At 44.5% G+C, this 17,275-nt stretch overlaps 1 protein-coding gene and 1 long non-coding RNA gene across 5 annotated transcripts in view; one reads left to right on the top strand and one right to left on the bottom strand.

Moving 5' to 3' along the window:
* Positions 1-4,017: 4,017 nt before the first annotated feature.
* HAND2 (heart and neural crest derivatives expressed 2) lies at positions 4,018-9,739 on the bottom strand. The gene is made up of 2 exons (XM_034442726.2): positions 8,474-9,739; positions 4,018-5,027 (listed from the first exon to the last, which is right to left on the bottom strand). The coding sequence occupies exons 1-2, from the start codon at positions 9,053-9,055 to the stop codon at positions 4,929-4,931; spliced, it is 681 nt and encodes a 226-aa protein (XP_034298617.1). The 5' UTR covers positions 9,056-9,739; the 3' UTR covers positions 4,018-4,928.
* Positions 9,711-17,275, top strand: part of LOC117680156 (uncharacterized) — a 97,184-nt gene continuing 89,619 nt past the window's right edge. For 3 of the 4 annotated variants that reach the window (XR_009621187.2, XR_009621186.2, XR_009621188.2), the window contains exons 1-2: positions 9,999-10,087; positions 10,635-10,692. This is a non-coding gene — a long non-coding RNA (uncharacterized LOC117680156). Of the gene's footprint in view, positions 9,960-9,998; positions 10,088-10,634; positions 10,693-17,275 lie in introns of those variants that run through there. The other variant, XR_015729147.1, reaches the window with a different exon arrangement.

The following is a 17,275-nucleotide window of genomic DNA, read 5'->3' as shown; positions in this document are numbered from 1 at the left end:
TTGGAAATCTGTCTCCTTGCATCAGTCTATTATTGAACTTTAAAACTTTAACTCTTTGGCAAGTTTACTAGAAAGTAAGTCCCCCTGGCATCAAGGTAATCTCAAGCAAGTTCAGGTTGCAATGAGGGGTTGACAGCAGAGTCCTATGCAACTATTATTTAGGAGTAATCCCATCTGGTTTACTGAGACATAAACATTTTTGTCATTGCAGTTTTAATATACAGTATAGAATATCCAGAAAAATGGAACAATGGATTTGTTTTTATTTTTTATTTATTGCTGCAACTAACTAAGACTCTTGGTACAGCCTATGGAAGCTTTCCTGCTTGTTCAGCTTCAAGATGCCACAAGACATGTTGCTCTTTTTAAAAGGGAAGAAAAATCATTGGCTTTATCTCAATCTAAAAGGAATGTTTTTACGGATTTTCCTGTATATATTTTATGGCTTTTTTTAAGTATTGTGAGCTGCTTATAGTCGGGATTTTTTAAAAATAGAAATTGTGGGGTTGCAATCCAGACTGATCCCTATTTAGAGTTTATCTCTAATCATCCATGGGATATGAACGGTCTCAAAACTGGCTTGAAGCTAGTTGTCTTCCATGGACTTAAGTAGACCCAATGGATGGTACAGGGCTCCAAGCCAGAGCGATTTCGGTTTTCGCCTGGAAACTTTCCTCCTTGGAAACGGAGCCCTTTCTAAGAAAGAAGAAAATAGCCCCAAAGTCCCGGGCACCAGTACTGCCTCCGTCAGCCGGAACCTTACAGCCAAGAAGCCTCGCAAGGGCAGGAGCTTTTGGGGATTGTACCGAAAAAGATTGCACAGTCCAAGCCCTTCGACTTTTCCGTGGGGAGAGATTTTTTTTTTTTAACAGTTGCACTAGTTTCTTTTTCGCCAACCTTCTTCGTTAATTTTCTCCTCCGACTACTTGTGAGATATTCGCCCCAGCTTTTAAAGCCATTTTTCCCAGCCGAAAGGTGAAAAAAAGAGCGAGTCCCCGCTCAGCCCAGAGCAGTTCCCGCCTCAACAGATCTGCGCGCGCGCGTGCAAAAGGCGAGGGAGAGAGTTCAAGCTTGACCTTCGCGAGAACTTTGCAGATAAGGAGAAAGGAGGAGGAGGAGGAGAGGAGGAGGAGGAGGAAGGGGGTAGGAGAGAGAGCGGGCTGTGAAAAGCCTTTTTTCCCCCTGCCAGACCCGTCCTAGGTCCCCGCCAATCGCTGGCCGAAAGGGCCACGTACTCTGACGAGGACCTTATCAGGCCCGCCGCTCCAATCCAGCGATTTGGGGCCAGGGCTCCTGACATCCCAATCGGCCATCAATTTACCTTCCCACCGCCCCGCTTCCCCATTTAGCTTTTAACGTCAAAAGCTACATTTTTGTCGGCTCCGGCCTGTCTAGGGCTCTTGCGATTTAGCTCCAGGAATGATTGCTCCTGAGAAAATAGCAACAGCCCCATTACCGAGCAATTAAAAAAAGCCTTTCCCTCCGCCTCCCTCTCTAGACACTTCGTCGCTCGCCCTCACCTTTCCCTGGGACCGCCAGCTGACCGAAAGAGACCGAAAGTTAAAACCCAACGTTTGGGGATCGTTTTTGCCGTGAAGGAAGGAAAGTTTTCCAGTTACTGACTGGTACCTTTTGTTATTTATGTCCTCGATCCTGAGCTCCTAGGTTTGAATCTCATTGCCTGAAATGAGTTTTGAAATCCACGAAGGCTTACAAGCATATTGCGGTGTTGCCATCTGAGAAGGAAATGTTGGTTCTGGTTAGTTTAATCCATAGATATTTTAACCATACGCTTCTGAACTTTGATTAACCTATAGGGCAGCTCAGGTAGTATCCTTACGATGATTCCCCCAATAACTATACCCGAATAAACCTAAACTGGAATGCACCTTGGAAAACTCCGGACTGTGAACTGGATCCTGTCTTCTCACTCCCAGCTTTCGTTTCATCACCCCAGCGTTGCCTGAACGCATGCGCGCCCGTTCACTTCCAGAAAGATAGACGTTGAATCCACAATAGAGTTTGCCCAAAAGACCGCAATATTTATTGTTTCTCTGAGTTCTTGGAAATAACTTCCAACACACCCCAACTTCTTCCTAATTGTCCTTCGTGCTTTGTCTGAGCTGCGAACACTGGCGTGAGAAGAAGACTGGCTTCCTCAAGTAACTTCTATAAATTAACCAGACGCAGATTAGAGTTCTCCCTACTGTCTGAGAATTAGAAGTGACTTAGGTGGAAGCAACATCTTTCTTCCCTTAAAGTGAGAAATATTTTAAAAGAAAAGTACCGGCGGGCCCAGAATTCGGAGCATCTGAATGAAAGCAAGGTCTTTTAAAAAAAAAAAAAAGTCCAGTGTGAAGAATTGTGTTTATAGGTTGGTGAAATCATCGTAGAGTGATTACATGCGATTGTGCCTGGCGACTAGAAATTCTCCAGGCGGGTAAGGGCTGACCCGAAACTTTGGTGACCTGAAAATTAACGCCCAGGACAAATCCTGGAAAGGAAGCGGAGGCTCGGTGAGATCCAACTTCAGCTGCAGTAGCAGTGATTTTTTTTCCTTTCTTTTTCTTTTTTTTAAGGAGAAGGGCGTCTTCTCGAAAGCAAATGCACCGGGCAGTCGAAGGAGTCTGACCCCAATGCTAGAAGAGGGCACATCATTCTGGCTGGTTATTCTAACCTCGCAACCTTCCTGTAGTCAGCGCGGCCCGGCCAACGGGGCAAAACAGCTGCCATTGAAAAAGGAGAGGAGCGAACAGTGATCGCGGACATTAGAAAATTTATTGGTATCTTTACTATAACTGACATAGCGGTATATGCCTTTCCCTTTGGATCTGGAGCAGAGCCAACGTGCAGAAGAGGTTCCATGTTCGCTAGGGGGTACAGACGCAAAAAAGGAGCAAAAGGGCATAATCTACCCCCCTTTCCGGGTTTTGTGCCGTTAGATCTTACAGCCTCAACCTGAAAATTTTATAGCGGTAGTTATTATGGTCGCTGAATCGCGCGTTTTCTCTGCTTGATCTTCTGATTTGCCTTCTATCGGTAGGTAATGCCTCTTGTCTGGCCCAAAGAGGCCGGAAAAACAAACGTTTCTGCAAAACACGATTTCTTACCCCTCGACTTCCCTAGGCGTCCGACCAATTGCCTTTATATAGCAAGGACCAGGGCCCCGGTCATTTGTAAGAGGAAGACGTGAGGTGACAACTAAGTCCAGCGCCTTTTTTCTCCCAGTGTGGTTCCAAGTGCCACCATCGCCCCCCGCAAGCCGCCCCCCCTCCTCCTATTCAAACAAGCCAGTTCTAATTCGCCAGCCCCCCCCTTTTTTTTTGGTAGAGTTAAAATAAAAAGGTCTTTGGAAAATGTCCGCTCGGAGATATCGCAAAGTAAGGAGAAAGTCACTCACATTTCGTGGTAAATAGATCTCACACACATTTTCCAGATGCCTGGATTGTTCTGTAATCAGGCCAACCGACCCGCTTAACTCTGCGTGGGCCTCCCCCAGCCAAAGCCTCCCGGTGATTTGCCGTCAGAAACTGCTCCTTGCAAGCTGGAAGGCCCGCGCCAAGCAGCAAAGCCAGCGTGGGGGGCACCCTGCCTCTGATAAGTGTGAGAGACAGACCCAGATTAGCTTCCGTCTTTGGGTTCCTCCCTCTTTCACAACAAACACCTTTCGAAGGCCGCGGTAAATTATTAGTCCATCAGTAAAAATCACAGTACAAAAGTAAAGGGACCCTAGCCCTCTCTTCTTCCCCAGAAAGCAAAGGGAAACTGGGTTCTGCCCTTCCTTTTTTCATAGCGACTCTCAGACGCTAAGAGCTCTTCTCTCTTTTGATCACAAAGGAAGGTCCCTTTGAGAAAAACCTGCTTCTAGCCAAAATCTCAAAATCCTAACAATTGAATAAACATGTCCCGCCCTTGGAATTTCTTTTGGCCCTTCGGTTTCCAAACCGCCGACGTAACCTCTGTTCGTTTCCCAAATAAAAACCTTGATTAAAAAAACAACCAGACACAACTACAAGCTGTTCTTAAGCACCTTTACTCGGCAGTGAATCTTAGAGGGTTCGATGTTATTTTCCCAGCCAACCATACACAGGATCGATTTTTATACATTGTCTTCATAATTGAATTGTATTTTTAGTTCACTTTAACCAACCTCTTTGGTTAATGTCTAGATTTTTTAAAAAGGATTTTGAGGTTGGGTTTAAGCCTTTCAGGTTATAAAATGTAATTATTTTAACTTAAAAAAATACACTCAACGATCCAACGAATATTACAACACTTGGGCCTTGCAATATTAATTATTCAACAGCACGGATTGTAGTTTGCTTCATTTTAATTTTAATTTTTGCTTTGCTTCCTTTAGGACTGAAGTGCAGATTAAACAAAGAACTGTTAGACACTATTTTCTTCACTGTGAGGCGGGGGGAGGGGAGGGGGAACTCTCACAACCCTGAAGTCCTACCTCGAGATAGGAAACCTGGGAGGGGGAGGGAAGTGGGGGAGAAGCAACTGCCTTACAGTTATCCTCCACAATCATTCAAAACAGAGCAGGTATTAAAGGTATACATTTCATATTACACACTAATGCCTTCATGTTTTATTTTGACTTCCTTTTGTCCCCTGGGTTCTATACAAACAAAGCAACATAACATTCATCACGATGGAAGGGGGAACCACCCTTTGGAGATCGCGTTTCTCCTTACCACGCCGGAGTTTTCCTCTTCATTTATTTCGTTCAACTATGGAATGCTTTTCTTCCAGGAGCCACATTTTTTTTTCTAAAGGAGAAAGACTAAGGGAGGGAAATTGCACATAAATAAACCATACGATTCCAAAACAAGGGCAAGAAGGGAAAGTCCTCAGCTCAGCAACCTCGCCTGGAAGGTCCAGAGTCCCAGAAGGGACAAGTTCTCCACTCTTTTCACTCGCCTTCATTGCTTGAGCTCCAGAGCCCAAACGTGCTGGGGCCAGCCAGTCCTTCCCTTGGTTTTCTTGTCGCTGCTGCTCACTGTGCTTTTCAAGATCTCGTTCTGTTTGAGAAAAGGAGTGAAGAGGAGAGACAAAGCCATTATCCTTCCTCTCATTTCCGGATCACCACCTCCCATCCGTACCCTTTGGGGATGTTCTGCGGGACTGACCGTCAGACTCAGACCCGGCCGCAGAACAGAAAACCTGAAATTCAGATTCAGTGTTTTATTTTTCACAAGCCTGTTTATTCGCAGGCACCGGAGGTACACAAATTGAAGTTGCAATCCTAGATATTATCCACAGGTGGGAAGCAAGCACCGTTCATTTCAACAGGCGTTTACTTCTTGGTAGATGCGTGCTGGGGTTACTTTGCAAGCCGGCTGGTGCCCGTGCAGAGCAAGGGAACTGCGGTCAAAGAAACCTCACTCTCCCTTCTGAATTTATGGGATACCATTCAGCTTTACGTCTTCCAGACCGGCCGGTTACAAAGCAGAACAAAACACTGCAATGTAATCCAGATTTTAACAACTTTGACATTTCTTTCTGGGTGAATCATGGACACGCATACCTATTAAAATATCTTTATTTAAGTCCCAAATACAAAATTGCTTCTGAAAATCATGGGGTCGTCTTAATTGCAAACGTATAACCACATACTTGCGACTGTACTGATATGAAATGCACAGACTGTGCAGAGTAAGGCTCTTATAAACTTGCTGTAAAACACACACACACACACAGAGCCCAGTCCCCAAATTCATCATTTTGCCACTCGGCTATATATTGTCTGCACCATATCTGCAAGAAAAATTGATGTCTCTGATACACACGTGCTAAAGGTCATCTTAAATGATTGTTAAATGGGCTGCCTCAAATATTGATACAATCTCAATTTAAGGTAAGGGGCCACCCAACCCCGGTTGGGAGGATAGCAAGTCCAGGGAAAGATATTTCCATTACAATTCACCCCTATGCCAGTTAAAGAGCAAAGACTAAACAGCCTGGTATTTTTTATTCTAACTATAGCTCTACAAGAAGGTTTGTCACTGTTCAAAAAGGTTCCAGCCTCCAAAAATTAAATCACTTTCCATATATTTATCTCCAAAATTGGATACATATTTTATATGGGAGATATTTCGATCAAAATGCCATTAATTTTTCCAGTGAATTTTTTCAAGTGAATGTGGATTTTGAGGCCCCAATCCATTGAACGCTCCAGCTGCTATAAAATTTATACATGCACATATTCCATCAATTTCAGTGGGTTAGCATGCCAGCTTGAAATGAAATTCCAATTTGGAATGTATTCATTTCTTTATCTTGACCCTTTCTCAAGCTACAACTTAAAATGACTGTCGGCTTGTTTGTAACCTTAATTCTTCTAATCTGCTTGGGGATGCATCTTTTAGCTTTCATGCCCTAAAACCTGACAACTTTTATTTCCATGAACAGAATCCCAAAATATTAAAGAAAATAACCAGAGATTGTCAATTGGTCACGTGGGCAAACCTGCTTACAGTCAAGCTTTTTCTGCTGCTTTTAGCTTGCAAGAAATCAAGAAACAAAATAGCTGGAAGTTTTGATAGAAGAGGAAGGGCTTCCTATAAGCTATTTAAGTTGTAGTTGGTTTAAAATAAAATTGTGCTCCCATTCTAATTCTAACACCACCATTTGGTTTATTGTATGAATGGTAGCAAAAATGCAGCCAGACTTGGACTTTTTCTGAAAGAAATTCAATAGAAAGCACCAAGCAGTGCATCAAGCAGTGCAAGTACAACTTTTGGAGACTTCAGTTAATATCCAATTGTACATGTTTCCCCAGGCTGCCAGCTGTGTTGTGCCTTCTGTTGAGGATGATTGAAGTTGTAGCTATCTGGAGGTTACCAGGTTGAAGAAAATTTCAATAACACAACTGCACATTTTGCAGTTTGCATGTTTATGCAGCGACAAAGAATACTCATTGGCACTCAGGGGGGGAGGGGGGGGAGAAGGAATATACATCTGAAACTGCAACACCACCTGGAATTTAGAGTCAAACCATTCCAATTCCTCTGGGTTTGGAAGGCAGTTGCTGTTGTAGGCATAACAACAGAAGTTGTTCCCCATCCTCCCTTCCTTCTGCCAAATTATATTCCTTTCCTGAGATGCCTAGAAATTCTAGGATAGAACTCTAATGTTCTTGAGCCTCAATTAACAATTTTAAGTCAAAATGTGGATTGTGATGGGAAACTAGTAACTGGGGGGTTGCAAACTGATGGTTTCATCCTCAAACTGAAATTAGGATCTTTTCCAACCCACATCTGAGCAAAGTCTAAACACTTGGATTTAAACTGGAATGGAAACTTTTCCAACATTGGAAAAGCCAGAAGAATTAGAGAAAGAGTTTTTTCCTAAAGCCAGTGATTTTTTCAAGGCGTTCTTGGTAGATCCTTCTGCATATCATTGCTGAGAACATTCCAAAGGATTTCATTCAGGGTCAAATTTATAAAGATGTTGGCTCCCAAGACAGTTTCTACAAAATTCCAGTGGATTCCTTTAGCCAATTTGTGAATCCATGACTAGTTTCGCATGTCTGCAGTCCTAAAAGGCCTTGAGACTAGAAACCAATGCGGCTAAAAGGGATGGGGTTTATTTTGAAGGGTGAGTTGCAATTTCATCTAAAGAAATATTTTCCCCCTTCCCCTCATGGACCTGTGTTAGTTGCACAGCAACTCCGGAAACCTGGTCAGAAGGGAAGCCAAAGGGCTGCTCCAGTCAGTGCTACTATCTCTGAAGCTTCCCTGTCTTTCTCATTTTAAAAAAGTCTTCCTTAGGAATAAAGGAAGATGGATGTTTTATTATATATGAATTAATATATGACTATCTCGAGGACCATTTCCAATCGGCCACAGGAATGCAATTCATACTTGGGGTGGGCATGTTCTCCTATCCACGGGCCTCCAATTTACCCGGCTCTGAATTCCAGAAAACATGATACACTATGTAAACAAAATTTGAAATATAAATTACTTCAAATTGAGAATATTTTATTTGGAAATCAACCCAAAATCATCGCCTCTATCCCCTACGGCCAGCCCTGATCAGGGTCAAATTCTTCCCTACTCCTTTTGGCTCATGAGCTTGGCTTGGGGTCGGGGACACCAGGCTATTGTTTCTCTGGGCAGGGCCCTCAAGCAAGCCTCGCCGCCCCATTCCAAACGCATCGGAGGAACCTTCCCCCTGGATCCATCCGGGACGCCTAAGAAACGAGCCGGGCTTTTGTTGCATTAACCGAAACTCCCGATCTTCCCCCCTCTCCCCGGTTGGTCCCTAAATTTCAATCGATTAAGGGCGGACTTAGCCGGATGCGGCTAAGAAGCGCGGCCCGCTCCGCTTCTGAGCAAGGTCTTTCAGCGGCCCGTCCGAAGAGAGCGGGCCTGTCTAAGCGGAGAGGGTTCGACGCTGGTGGTGGCCTGGGAGCCTCGCCTTCCCCGCCCCATTCCTTCCCGGGCCCGCGGGAGACACTGACCAGCTCCTTCTTCCTCTTGTCCTCCTTGAGGTCGGTCTTCTTGATCTCCGCCTTGAAGGCCTCGGCCTCGCCGTTGGCGTCGTCCTTGGCCAGGAGGTCCATGAGGTAGGCGATGTAGCTGGTGGCCAACCGCAGCGTCTTGATCTTGGAGAGCTTGGTGTCGGCCGGGACGTTGGGGATGCACTCGCGCAGCTCGGCGAAGGCGCTGTTGATGCTCTGAGTCCTGCGCCGCTCCTTGCGGTTGGCCGTGCCACGCCGTTTGACCGGCCGGGGGCCGCCCCCCAAGCCCGGCGGCCCGCCGCCACTACCAGGGGGAGCCACGCCGCCCACGTAGTGGTGGGGATGCTCCAGGCCTGGCGCTCCGTTGGCGTACTCGGGGCTGTACGAGAGCGCCATGCTGTAGTCGGGCGGAGACATCTCCGAAGGGTGGCTGCTGATCAACCAGCCGTGGAAGTAGGGGTTCTCCTCGTGGCTGCAGCGGCTGGCGGCGGCGGCGGCGGCGGCGGCTGCGGCGGCGGCGGCGAAGGGGTAGCCGTCATGGTGGACCACCGAGTGGTGGGGGAAGCCACCTACCAAACTCATCGCCGCCGGCCTTCCCCGGCCGCCCGCCACCCTGGATCCGCTCCCCTGGATCTCCGCTCCCGTGAAGACCCCCGCCTTAGCACCAGCTCGTCGCCATCGGGCAGGCGCTGCCAAGTCCCCCGGGCGCCGAGAGGGCAGGCTCAGTCCCCACCGCCGCACTCATACGGGGCGGGAGGGGGGCTTAACCTTGGAAGCTGCAGACACGGTAAGGAAAGCAGCCCCCCCTCCCCGAAGGGATCAGCTGTCCTCCCTTAGCGTCTTCCGAGGAACTGTCGACCAAACTGGCAAGAAAGCGGGCGGTTAAAGGGCTGGTTACTTACACCTGCATTTTTTGCCCCTAACTTCCCCACGTCTCCCTCCCCTCTGCCGCCCAGCTCCCCAGGCCCGCCGCCTGGACGGGAATCGCCTCTCCTTCGATTAAAGTGTGAGCAGCACAGTCTCCTCCTCTTGGGTCTAGTTCTTCTCCCGGGAATGTAAAACCCAGCCAGTCCGTTTTCGGGGAAGGAGGGGAAATCCGGCGGTCTTCCTGCTCCGACGTGGACGGTCTCGAAAGAGGGAAGAAAAAGGATGAAACAGAGCACAACGCTTAGATGGCAGAGTCGGAGCTGCGCAACGCACTGGTCGATTTTCCCAGCTTGAGCTCCATGTACAGCTACATCTTTAGGGTAGTTCGGGTTAATATATGTCGTCAGAGGCTCTTTAAGCCAATCACTACAGACCGGGGCGGGGCATTTCGCTTTGAGCCGTAAAACGTTTTTTGATCTTCGCGCTGCTAATTGTCCAGCTTCTCTTTTAGGATTGGCTGCCGTTTCTATCCGTAATACAATTAAAACAAACCAGGAAAAGTCGCTGCCCACCCCCCTCACATTCAGAGATTAATGCAAGTATTTAACAATGTTTTCCTGTAAGTATCTTCGTGCCTGCCCTGTGTTTTGGTGGAAAATCTTATCTATTAAAATGGATTGAAAGTAAAACAAGGAAGACGTTTGACTGTGTCAGTTCAGATGTATTATTATAATATGATATTATGATGTAAGTATATCTATATACTGCCAACCAATGAATAATATACCAGAATACAATAGTATTGTATGTTTGATATAAAAGTATGCTTATAGTTAAAACTGGTTAAATTATATACTACTAGTACATTTACAAAGATGAGGGGAGAATATCTGATGCTGAGGCAAGCCATTTACATTGTCGTCTATTGTCACTTAAATGTAAACCTCTCCGTAGTCCAGAAAGAATATCCTGAAAATTTTATTAATGAGTCTATTTTTGCAAGCCATCTTATTCCAGCCAATGAGACCTCTAGGTTTGTATAAGATTCCTTTAATACAAAATGATGCCTGCTTGTTCAGTGTTATTCATATAGAAAAATAAATAAAAATACCCTCTCCCCCAAAAGAAGAGGAAAGCAAAAAGGAAATGGGGGAGTGGGGGGGGGGGGAGGAAGGAAAATAAAAGTAGGAATTGTATGCTCTATAAAGGGGAGAACCAGGTCTGATATTAAGGAAACAGTCAGTTATTCAAAATGCTGACCTAAAATGATTTTAATCTTAATGCTCCTCCCCAGGCTTCTTGGTCTGTCCGGTATCACCACCTGAAATCAGCCATCCCTTCATTTAGCCTTGGTAAGTAATCAAATCTTTTCAACAGCACCTCAAGCTCTTAATTTTTATATTTCTGCTAAAAAAAATCTAAGCATATGCTTGTACTTTTTGTATTTAACAATAAAAGACACATCCAAACAGCTACTTTATGACTGTTACTACCAGTGTGGCCAGAAAAAATGAGGAAAACATGTTTGACCTAACAGTAATATTAGGCTAAAGTATGTAGATATATCCTTCCTTTATTATTTTTACAAATAATTCAAGGTCTATACAACACACCTTACTCCTATGTTCCCCACAACTACAACTCTATGAGTTGGGCTGAAAGAGAATGCAGCCAGCTGGCTAAGGCGGGACATGAATTTTCTGAAGTACTAGGTAACAAAGTCCTGATAAAAATTAGTATTCATATGTAGTTTTTGGGCATATGAAATGTTGAACACACAGAAACAAGAAAAAGTTCATTTCATGCATGCACTAGAAATTTGAACTTAAGCAACGTCTAGCCTTGTTCCTGAGGGAGGATCGATATGTGAGGGAAAGACCCCCCCACACACACACTTGGGAAGAAGAGTAAGGTTAAAATAATTTAGGACACAGCCCCAAACATAAAGGGAGCAATAGATCAAATGATCACACTTATCCTGGAAAACTTTATTTTTGTTTCTGCCATATGGGCTTAATTATCTCCTGATCACAATCATAGAACTGTACAAAGAATAAACGTTTCTTGATCTCTGTTGCTTCAAGAAAAATTCCTGAAAGCAAAATTACAGCTTACCTGTGACCTGAAAATGGAAAAGAATGGGAGGAATACATAAAATAATTGTATAGGTTCTGGTTCATCAGAAAGAAGAGGAGGAGGAGGAGGGGGAGGAGGAGGAAACAAACAAACAAAAATCCAGCCAAAACAGAAGGGGTCTTCCCACTCCAACTCTGGATTTTGCAAAATGGGGACCCTGTTTTATTTCAAGACTACTGCTTGATCTCACTGCTACCCACTCCTCAAGCGGTCATAGCCAAAGGCAGAAGTGAGACAAAATCTGATGGCTGCAGACCTTAAAGTGGACTGTGGCAGGGCTCATATCTAACAGTGGGATTTACTCCTGAGTAAGCATTCTTAGAGATGCACAATTAATCTACAAGTTTTCTGCCAGCAAGAGAAGCCTTGCTGTTAATTTGGGTTAGCTTAAGACTGCCTCTCATTCAGTACATTCAAAATTAAATGAATGAGATTCAAATTCTGAATCTTATTCACAGAGATTTTTCTGAATAAAGGTGGGGAAAAGTCCCATTTATTTCACTGATTCATTTTAAATAATGGCTAAATCTAACTCAAAGCATTCTGCTGCCACTGATGCCTCCATTGTAACCTATTTGAGAAATATTTAGCTCAATAGGAGAAAAGCAGTGTGTGTGTCAGGCCTTTGCTCCTCACTGCACAAAGGAAAGCCCGTTCATTTCTACTGAAATCCCAGAAGAGCAGCAGATTCTCCCAAGACCAGCTAGATAAAGGCTAGGACTGAGACTGAAATGGGAAAAAAAAAGATGCATAAACTTTACCCTATAACTGTCATTATCTTTTTTGCCCAAACAAGCCAATCTGAAATGAATGTCTTTTCACACATGTGAATGCAGGGGAATCTTCATGTAGAAATGGAGAGTTTAATGAAAATAAAAAAACATCTATGGCAACAAATGAGCAAATGCTAAATATGCCCCATATAAAGACGGTCAATGGCACCCATAGTCTGGCCTGCAACGTGCCCCTGTTTAAATTTAGAATCCTCTGGTGGCCTGATATTAAGTCTCATTAAGGAGGGAAAGGACGGTGAGCGCAATCTTAATTATTTACGGGCACCTGAGGACTTTGCCCTGGTTTCTGGGGGAGCCTGACTTGCCCTCAGTATGGCAGATGACTGTCAGGAGAGCAGTAAACGCAAGGAAGCCATTTGGAGCCCCCGCCGGCAATTCGGTTAAATCCAAGCATTTGGCTTGATCCCGATTTTCCGGTTGAGGCATTAAGTCAATTTACACCCAGATCCTAGCATAGTTCCTTGGAAGCAGAGCGGCCCTGTCCACGGGAGCGTTTACCCGCCAGGAATGTATGCAGCCCCGCTGCATTTAAGCGAAAGGCGGCGGAATTTCTTGCCACAATGCCAAATCAGGTTGTTGAGGAAAAGCCGGGATTCGTTTCCTTTTAAATGAAACACCTTCATTTTAGGATTTGTATTGCTAGTCGCTAAACTTTGGAGTGACTTCCCTGATGCGACAGGCATAAAGCAGCCATTGGTTTCCATAATATTGTGTTTAATCGGACGACACTAGTTAACCTGGCTATTAAGGCAGCAATGCGGATACAGGGACTTGCTTTTCCGCACTTCTTGGATCCTCAGCTTCGGCTCTGCCGAGGCGAACGCAGCTCTTGAGACATTTCTCCGGCAAAGTGCTGCGGCTGCTTCTTCGGAGTTTCCGAGAAAAAGTCCCGGCCAGAAACAACGGAGCGAAGGACCACCAGACCCCCTTTGAGAGAGGAGAGGAAAAGCGGAGCACTCGTCTGACACGGACCCAACGAGCGGCCCTTTTCTCGTCTCCGAGCGAGGTGGCTGCTCGATCTGAATCCGTCGGCTTTCCGGAGTGACAGTTTGCCTGACACTATACTGCAGGGCAATTCGGCTTTCACTTCCTCCCGACGTCCTGAGCTTTCCTTACTTTTCCATAAAGAGCCACCTAGGCAAATTCATATTATCACCTCCTTATTAACCAAGGACTTGAAAGATCCATAGAAGTCAATAAAGCCTACGCCCCCTTTGAATGTAATATGCAGGATTAGAAGAAGAAGGGGGGGGAGAGATTATCCTCTGGTTTAAATTGTTGTTTTGGGCTCCTTCCATGCGCCTATAAATTAATGCTTTTTTTTTTTACGAAGTCAAAAGAGACAGATGCTCCGTTCGCTTGTTTAGTAAATCGACATTAATTTAAGAGAACTGACGTCCCGCACAGGCCAGGCACTTTCTTCGAGGTATATTGATTGGGTTCTGTAGAGATCCGCTTGGAAATAAATCCCCCGGAGCGAACCAAGAGCTTCCACTGAGAGAGGCTGAGTTGTAGCCAAGTTCGGAAGCTTGTTATGTGTTCGAAGAAGTCGGTTCAAGGCGCATATAGATTTCTTTTCCTGAGTTTGAGCTTTTCTTAAGTTAATTAAGAGGCATGCTACAGCAATGACTGGGAATACACTGTAATAAATTATGAGACCAATGGGGGAGGGGGAGTTATTTGAAAGAAGTGAAATGAAGAAACAATGATTAAAAGGATTAATGGAACAGAAGAGAGAAGTCAGAAAGAGAAAGTTAAGAGGAAAACCATGGCCTGCACCCCGAACTTTCAACTTTGCCTGTCTGATTTCTCTTCCAGAGCTCTTTGTTAGAGGTTTGGGCAGATTACAATCTGGAGCGCGAAGGGCGCTGGGCAGCCCGGGAGGTTTCGAAGGGAGCGGAGATAGACTTAAGAAGGGAGCATTTCAGTCTGTGCCCTGAGTTGCGGCCGCTGGAGAGCCGAGATCAAAAGCGGGGCTCTTCGGTTCTGGGTGCCGCCGGCCAGATGCTCGGTAATGTCTTTGGACATTACGCGTGGAACCGGCGGAGTGGTGACGTCTCAACGAATCTCTCCCACATGCAGATGATTCGCCTTGATTTCCACTTTTCTTGTATCTGTTCCTCTCTTTGCTTTCTATATTTGTCTAAGTTGGACAAAATGTGTTCTCTTTTAGTTTCCTCCCTCCCTCCCTCCCTCCCTCCCTCCCTCCCTCCCTCCCTCCCTCCCTCCCTCCCTTCCTTCCTTCCTTCCTTCCTTCCTTCCTTCCTTCCTTCCTCCCTAAAACATGTGTGCCAGAGCAAGAAAAAAAGAACTGTAAGCTTTGTGGCCAAATTCGCTTCCCACTGTCTTCTTTGGCCATGCAAGTAAAAGAAACCAAAAGCTCTACTAAAAGGTCACAGGTCAGAGACACAAAGTGCGCAGTTTCTCTGGCTGTCCTTCCCTGCGAGTTTTCTTCCGTTCTTCCTTCTTAGGTCCCGTTAACAAGGGAGGAAGGCTCAGGATAATTTAAATGTCCATTATTTACAAGCGGTAAAGCTCAAGAGAGGAGCGGAAAGGATGGCTTAAAAAGGATTATTGTAGTTGGTATTTGGAGGAGGAATACAAGCCAATTTTTCCTCCACTCCATCCTCGCCCCTACTTCTACAATGTGCGCGGAGACTTTGGCGTGTTTTAAGGCGAAGGCTCATTCCAGCCTTCGAGGGTTGGTGCTGTTTCTTCATAGCTTCCTTTTTTGCCCCTTAATCATCACACGAGACACTCCTCCCAAGAACATCTCAGTCATAATACAATGTTGAATGAATGCGATTTATTCTTAGGGACGCTCAAATCGGCAGCTGCTGGATATAATAAGCCTTGGTTGTTTGGATTCTCACCGCAAGCAGAGAAATGACTGGGGAAGGAATGACCGTCCACCACTCAGACAGAAAGGAGCCTGGCTCTGCAATTTCCCCCATCTGCGATCCGGATTCTGGAAATTGCCCGCGAAGCCTTTGGCCCAAGGGAAACAGTTGCCCGGGAGAGTAACAAAAGCATCTCACTCCCCTCCCCTCTCCAGCACCACAGGGCAAGTAAAGCGCCTTCTACCGATTCTGTGTTGGGGCCACAAATCTAAGCAACTCCATTCAGACCAGCGGGCTTTCCCGTTTAAATCGGCGGCATTTAGGGTTAGACTGCAGGCCGCCGTTTTGTGTTGCATGCTAAACCTGACAGGTTTATTTAGCAGTAGGTCCCAATTAAAACGCACATACATACATACGTGTCTTTAAAGCAGGACACCAGGAATTTATAAAGTGATACCCAATAATGTCTTGGAAATAAAAACATTCTGTTGTCTCTCCTACACTTTTTTTTTAATCGGTCTGGCAACATAGTTTATTTTTTGATGCAATTTTGACTCATCCTTGGAGTGGATGAGTCAAAATGGATGAGAAAGAAAGGTTTTTCTGTCTCTTCATCTCCCCTTTCCTCGATTTTCACTACTTTGTGTATTATTTCCAGATTTCAATAATCTATATTGGTATTTCATCAAATGAATCTGACATTACCTCCTTCCTCCAATATATTATTTCTGGATAACAATTCCCTTGGTGGTTGAAGAATGCAAGTCTTTACTATTGTGTCTAGTGTTTATAACGTTATGTAGGTATGTCTCCTCTTTTAGATTTATTTCCCTGATTTCAAAAACAGCGTTTGCAAGAATTCCATCTAAATGAGTTCAGGTTTACGTAGGTTTATGGAATGGGGAGGAAAATCGTTGCCGTTCCCAACTGCTGGGTGCTTGGGAGCATCAGATTCAGGCCAGTGGGTTCTTTGCGTGCTTCCTTAAATGTCTTATTCAGCTGAAGAGGAGGCATCCAGCGAAAAGCTGTCCTGAAATATGGTCTACTAATTCAGTGGGCTTTATCTCCCAGAAAATTGGGGTTAAGGGGATGGGATTACAGTTTAACACGTTTATTCTTGAAAAACTCAGATCTTCTTTCATGCAACCTTTCATCCAATTTCCTACCTCCTTCTGATTATTGATTTATGAAGAAATCGGGGAGTCTTGAGTGAGGGTTGACATGTGGCTAGTTGCATTCACCTCATCTCTATCTCCCATTGAGACTGCTCCCCCCCCCAAACATTCCGGTTACATATTCAGGAGAAAAAATGGGGTGTGATTGGGCTAGCAGGGCAGTACATTCACCCGCACTATCAAGGAGCCATAGCTCTTATCGACTGTTAGTTGTTTTATCAATTTTGCAATTTAAGATATGTGAGATCTCCCCCATCCATTCAATAATTGAAATCAAGAGGTCTTTGCTTGCCAGTCGATACCGATAGCAGCACACAATTTGAGAGTCCCTCACCATGCTATCCCAATCCTATTCTGACCTACATTCCATAGAATTCAGAGGGTATTTTATTCCAAGTAATGAGTAGAGATGTGGGTAAATTATTATTTAAGTTTTTTCTTTTTCCTTGCCCATCATTTGTAAAAATTAAAATTATTTATTTATTTTAAAAATAAAATTATATTTTAATATAATTATCCTGACATTGTATAGTGTCCACAGATTCCTGTATTTTTATATTTTAGAATGTTATTTTTAGGTTTTTTTAAAAAAGCACAAAATAAATACAATTGTGTGATTTCATCTTGTTTAAATAATTATAGTTATAGTTTAGAATAAGGAACCTACAGTTCTTTATTTGCAAGAAACAGCTTTCTGGATTTCTAAGCATTTTACAAAGCAATTGCGTAGATTATTTTTAAACAACTATGTAAATTAGGGCAAGGGCATATTACTTGAAATATATGAGAATTACTTTTTATGCGGGTCTAGGGATAATTCCCACAACCAAGTAAACTGTATGTCGGAAGGGAGATTTTAATTGGATAAAATCTATTCTTCGGTTTATATATTGCAGGGTAACCAGCCTAAACTTCATTTATTTTATGGCATTAAAATTCCTGTCCAGTAATGGAGTACTGTGAAATGCCTTCCTAGCTATTCGGTCTTGT

This window comes from Pantherophis guttatus, chromosome 8 (genome assembly GCF_059756535.1).
Source record: "Pantherophis guttatus breed Tessera chromosome 8, ASM5975653v1, whole genome shotgun sequence".
Classification (NCBI taxonomy): Eukaryota; Metazoa; Chordata; class Lepidosauria; order Squamata; family Colubridae; genus Pantherophis; species Pantherophis guttatus.
The sequence above is the reverse complement of the archived record's forward strand: the minus strand, read 5'-3'. Positions and strand labels throughout refer to the sequence as shown.

Coding starts and splice junctions, on each gene's coding strand:
- HAND2 (XM_034442726.2), bottom strand. CDS start 9,055: ATGAGTTTGGTAGGTGGCTTCCCCCACCACTCGGTGGTCCACCATGAC. Junction 5,028..8,473: donor ACAAGAGGAAGAAGGAGCTG/GTCAGTGTCTCC, acceptor TTTCTCAAACAG/AACGAGATCTTGAAAAGCAC.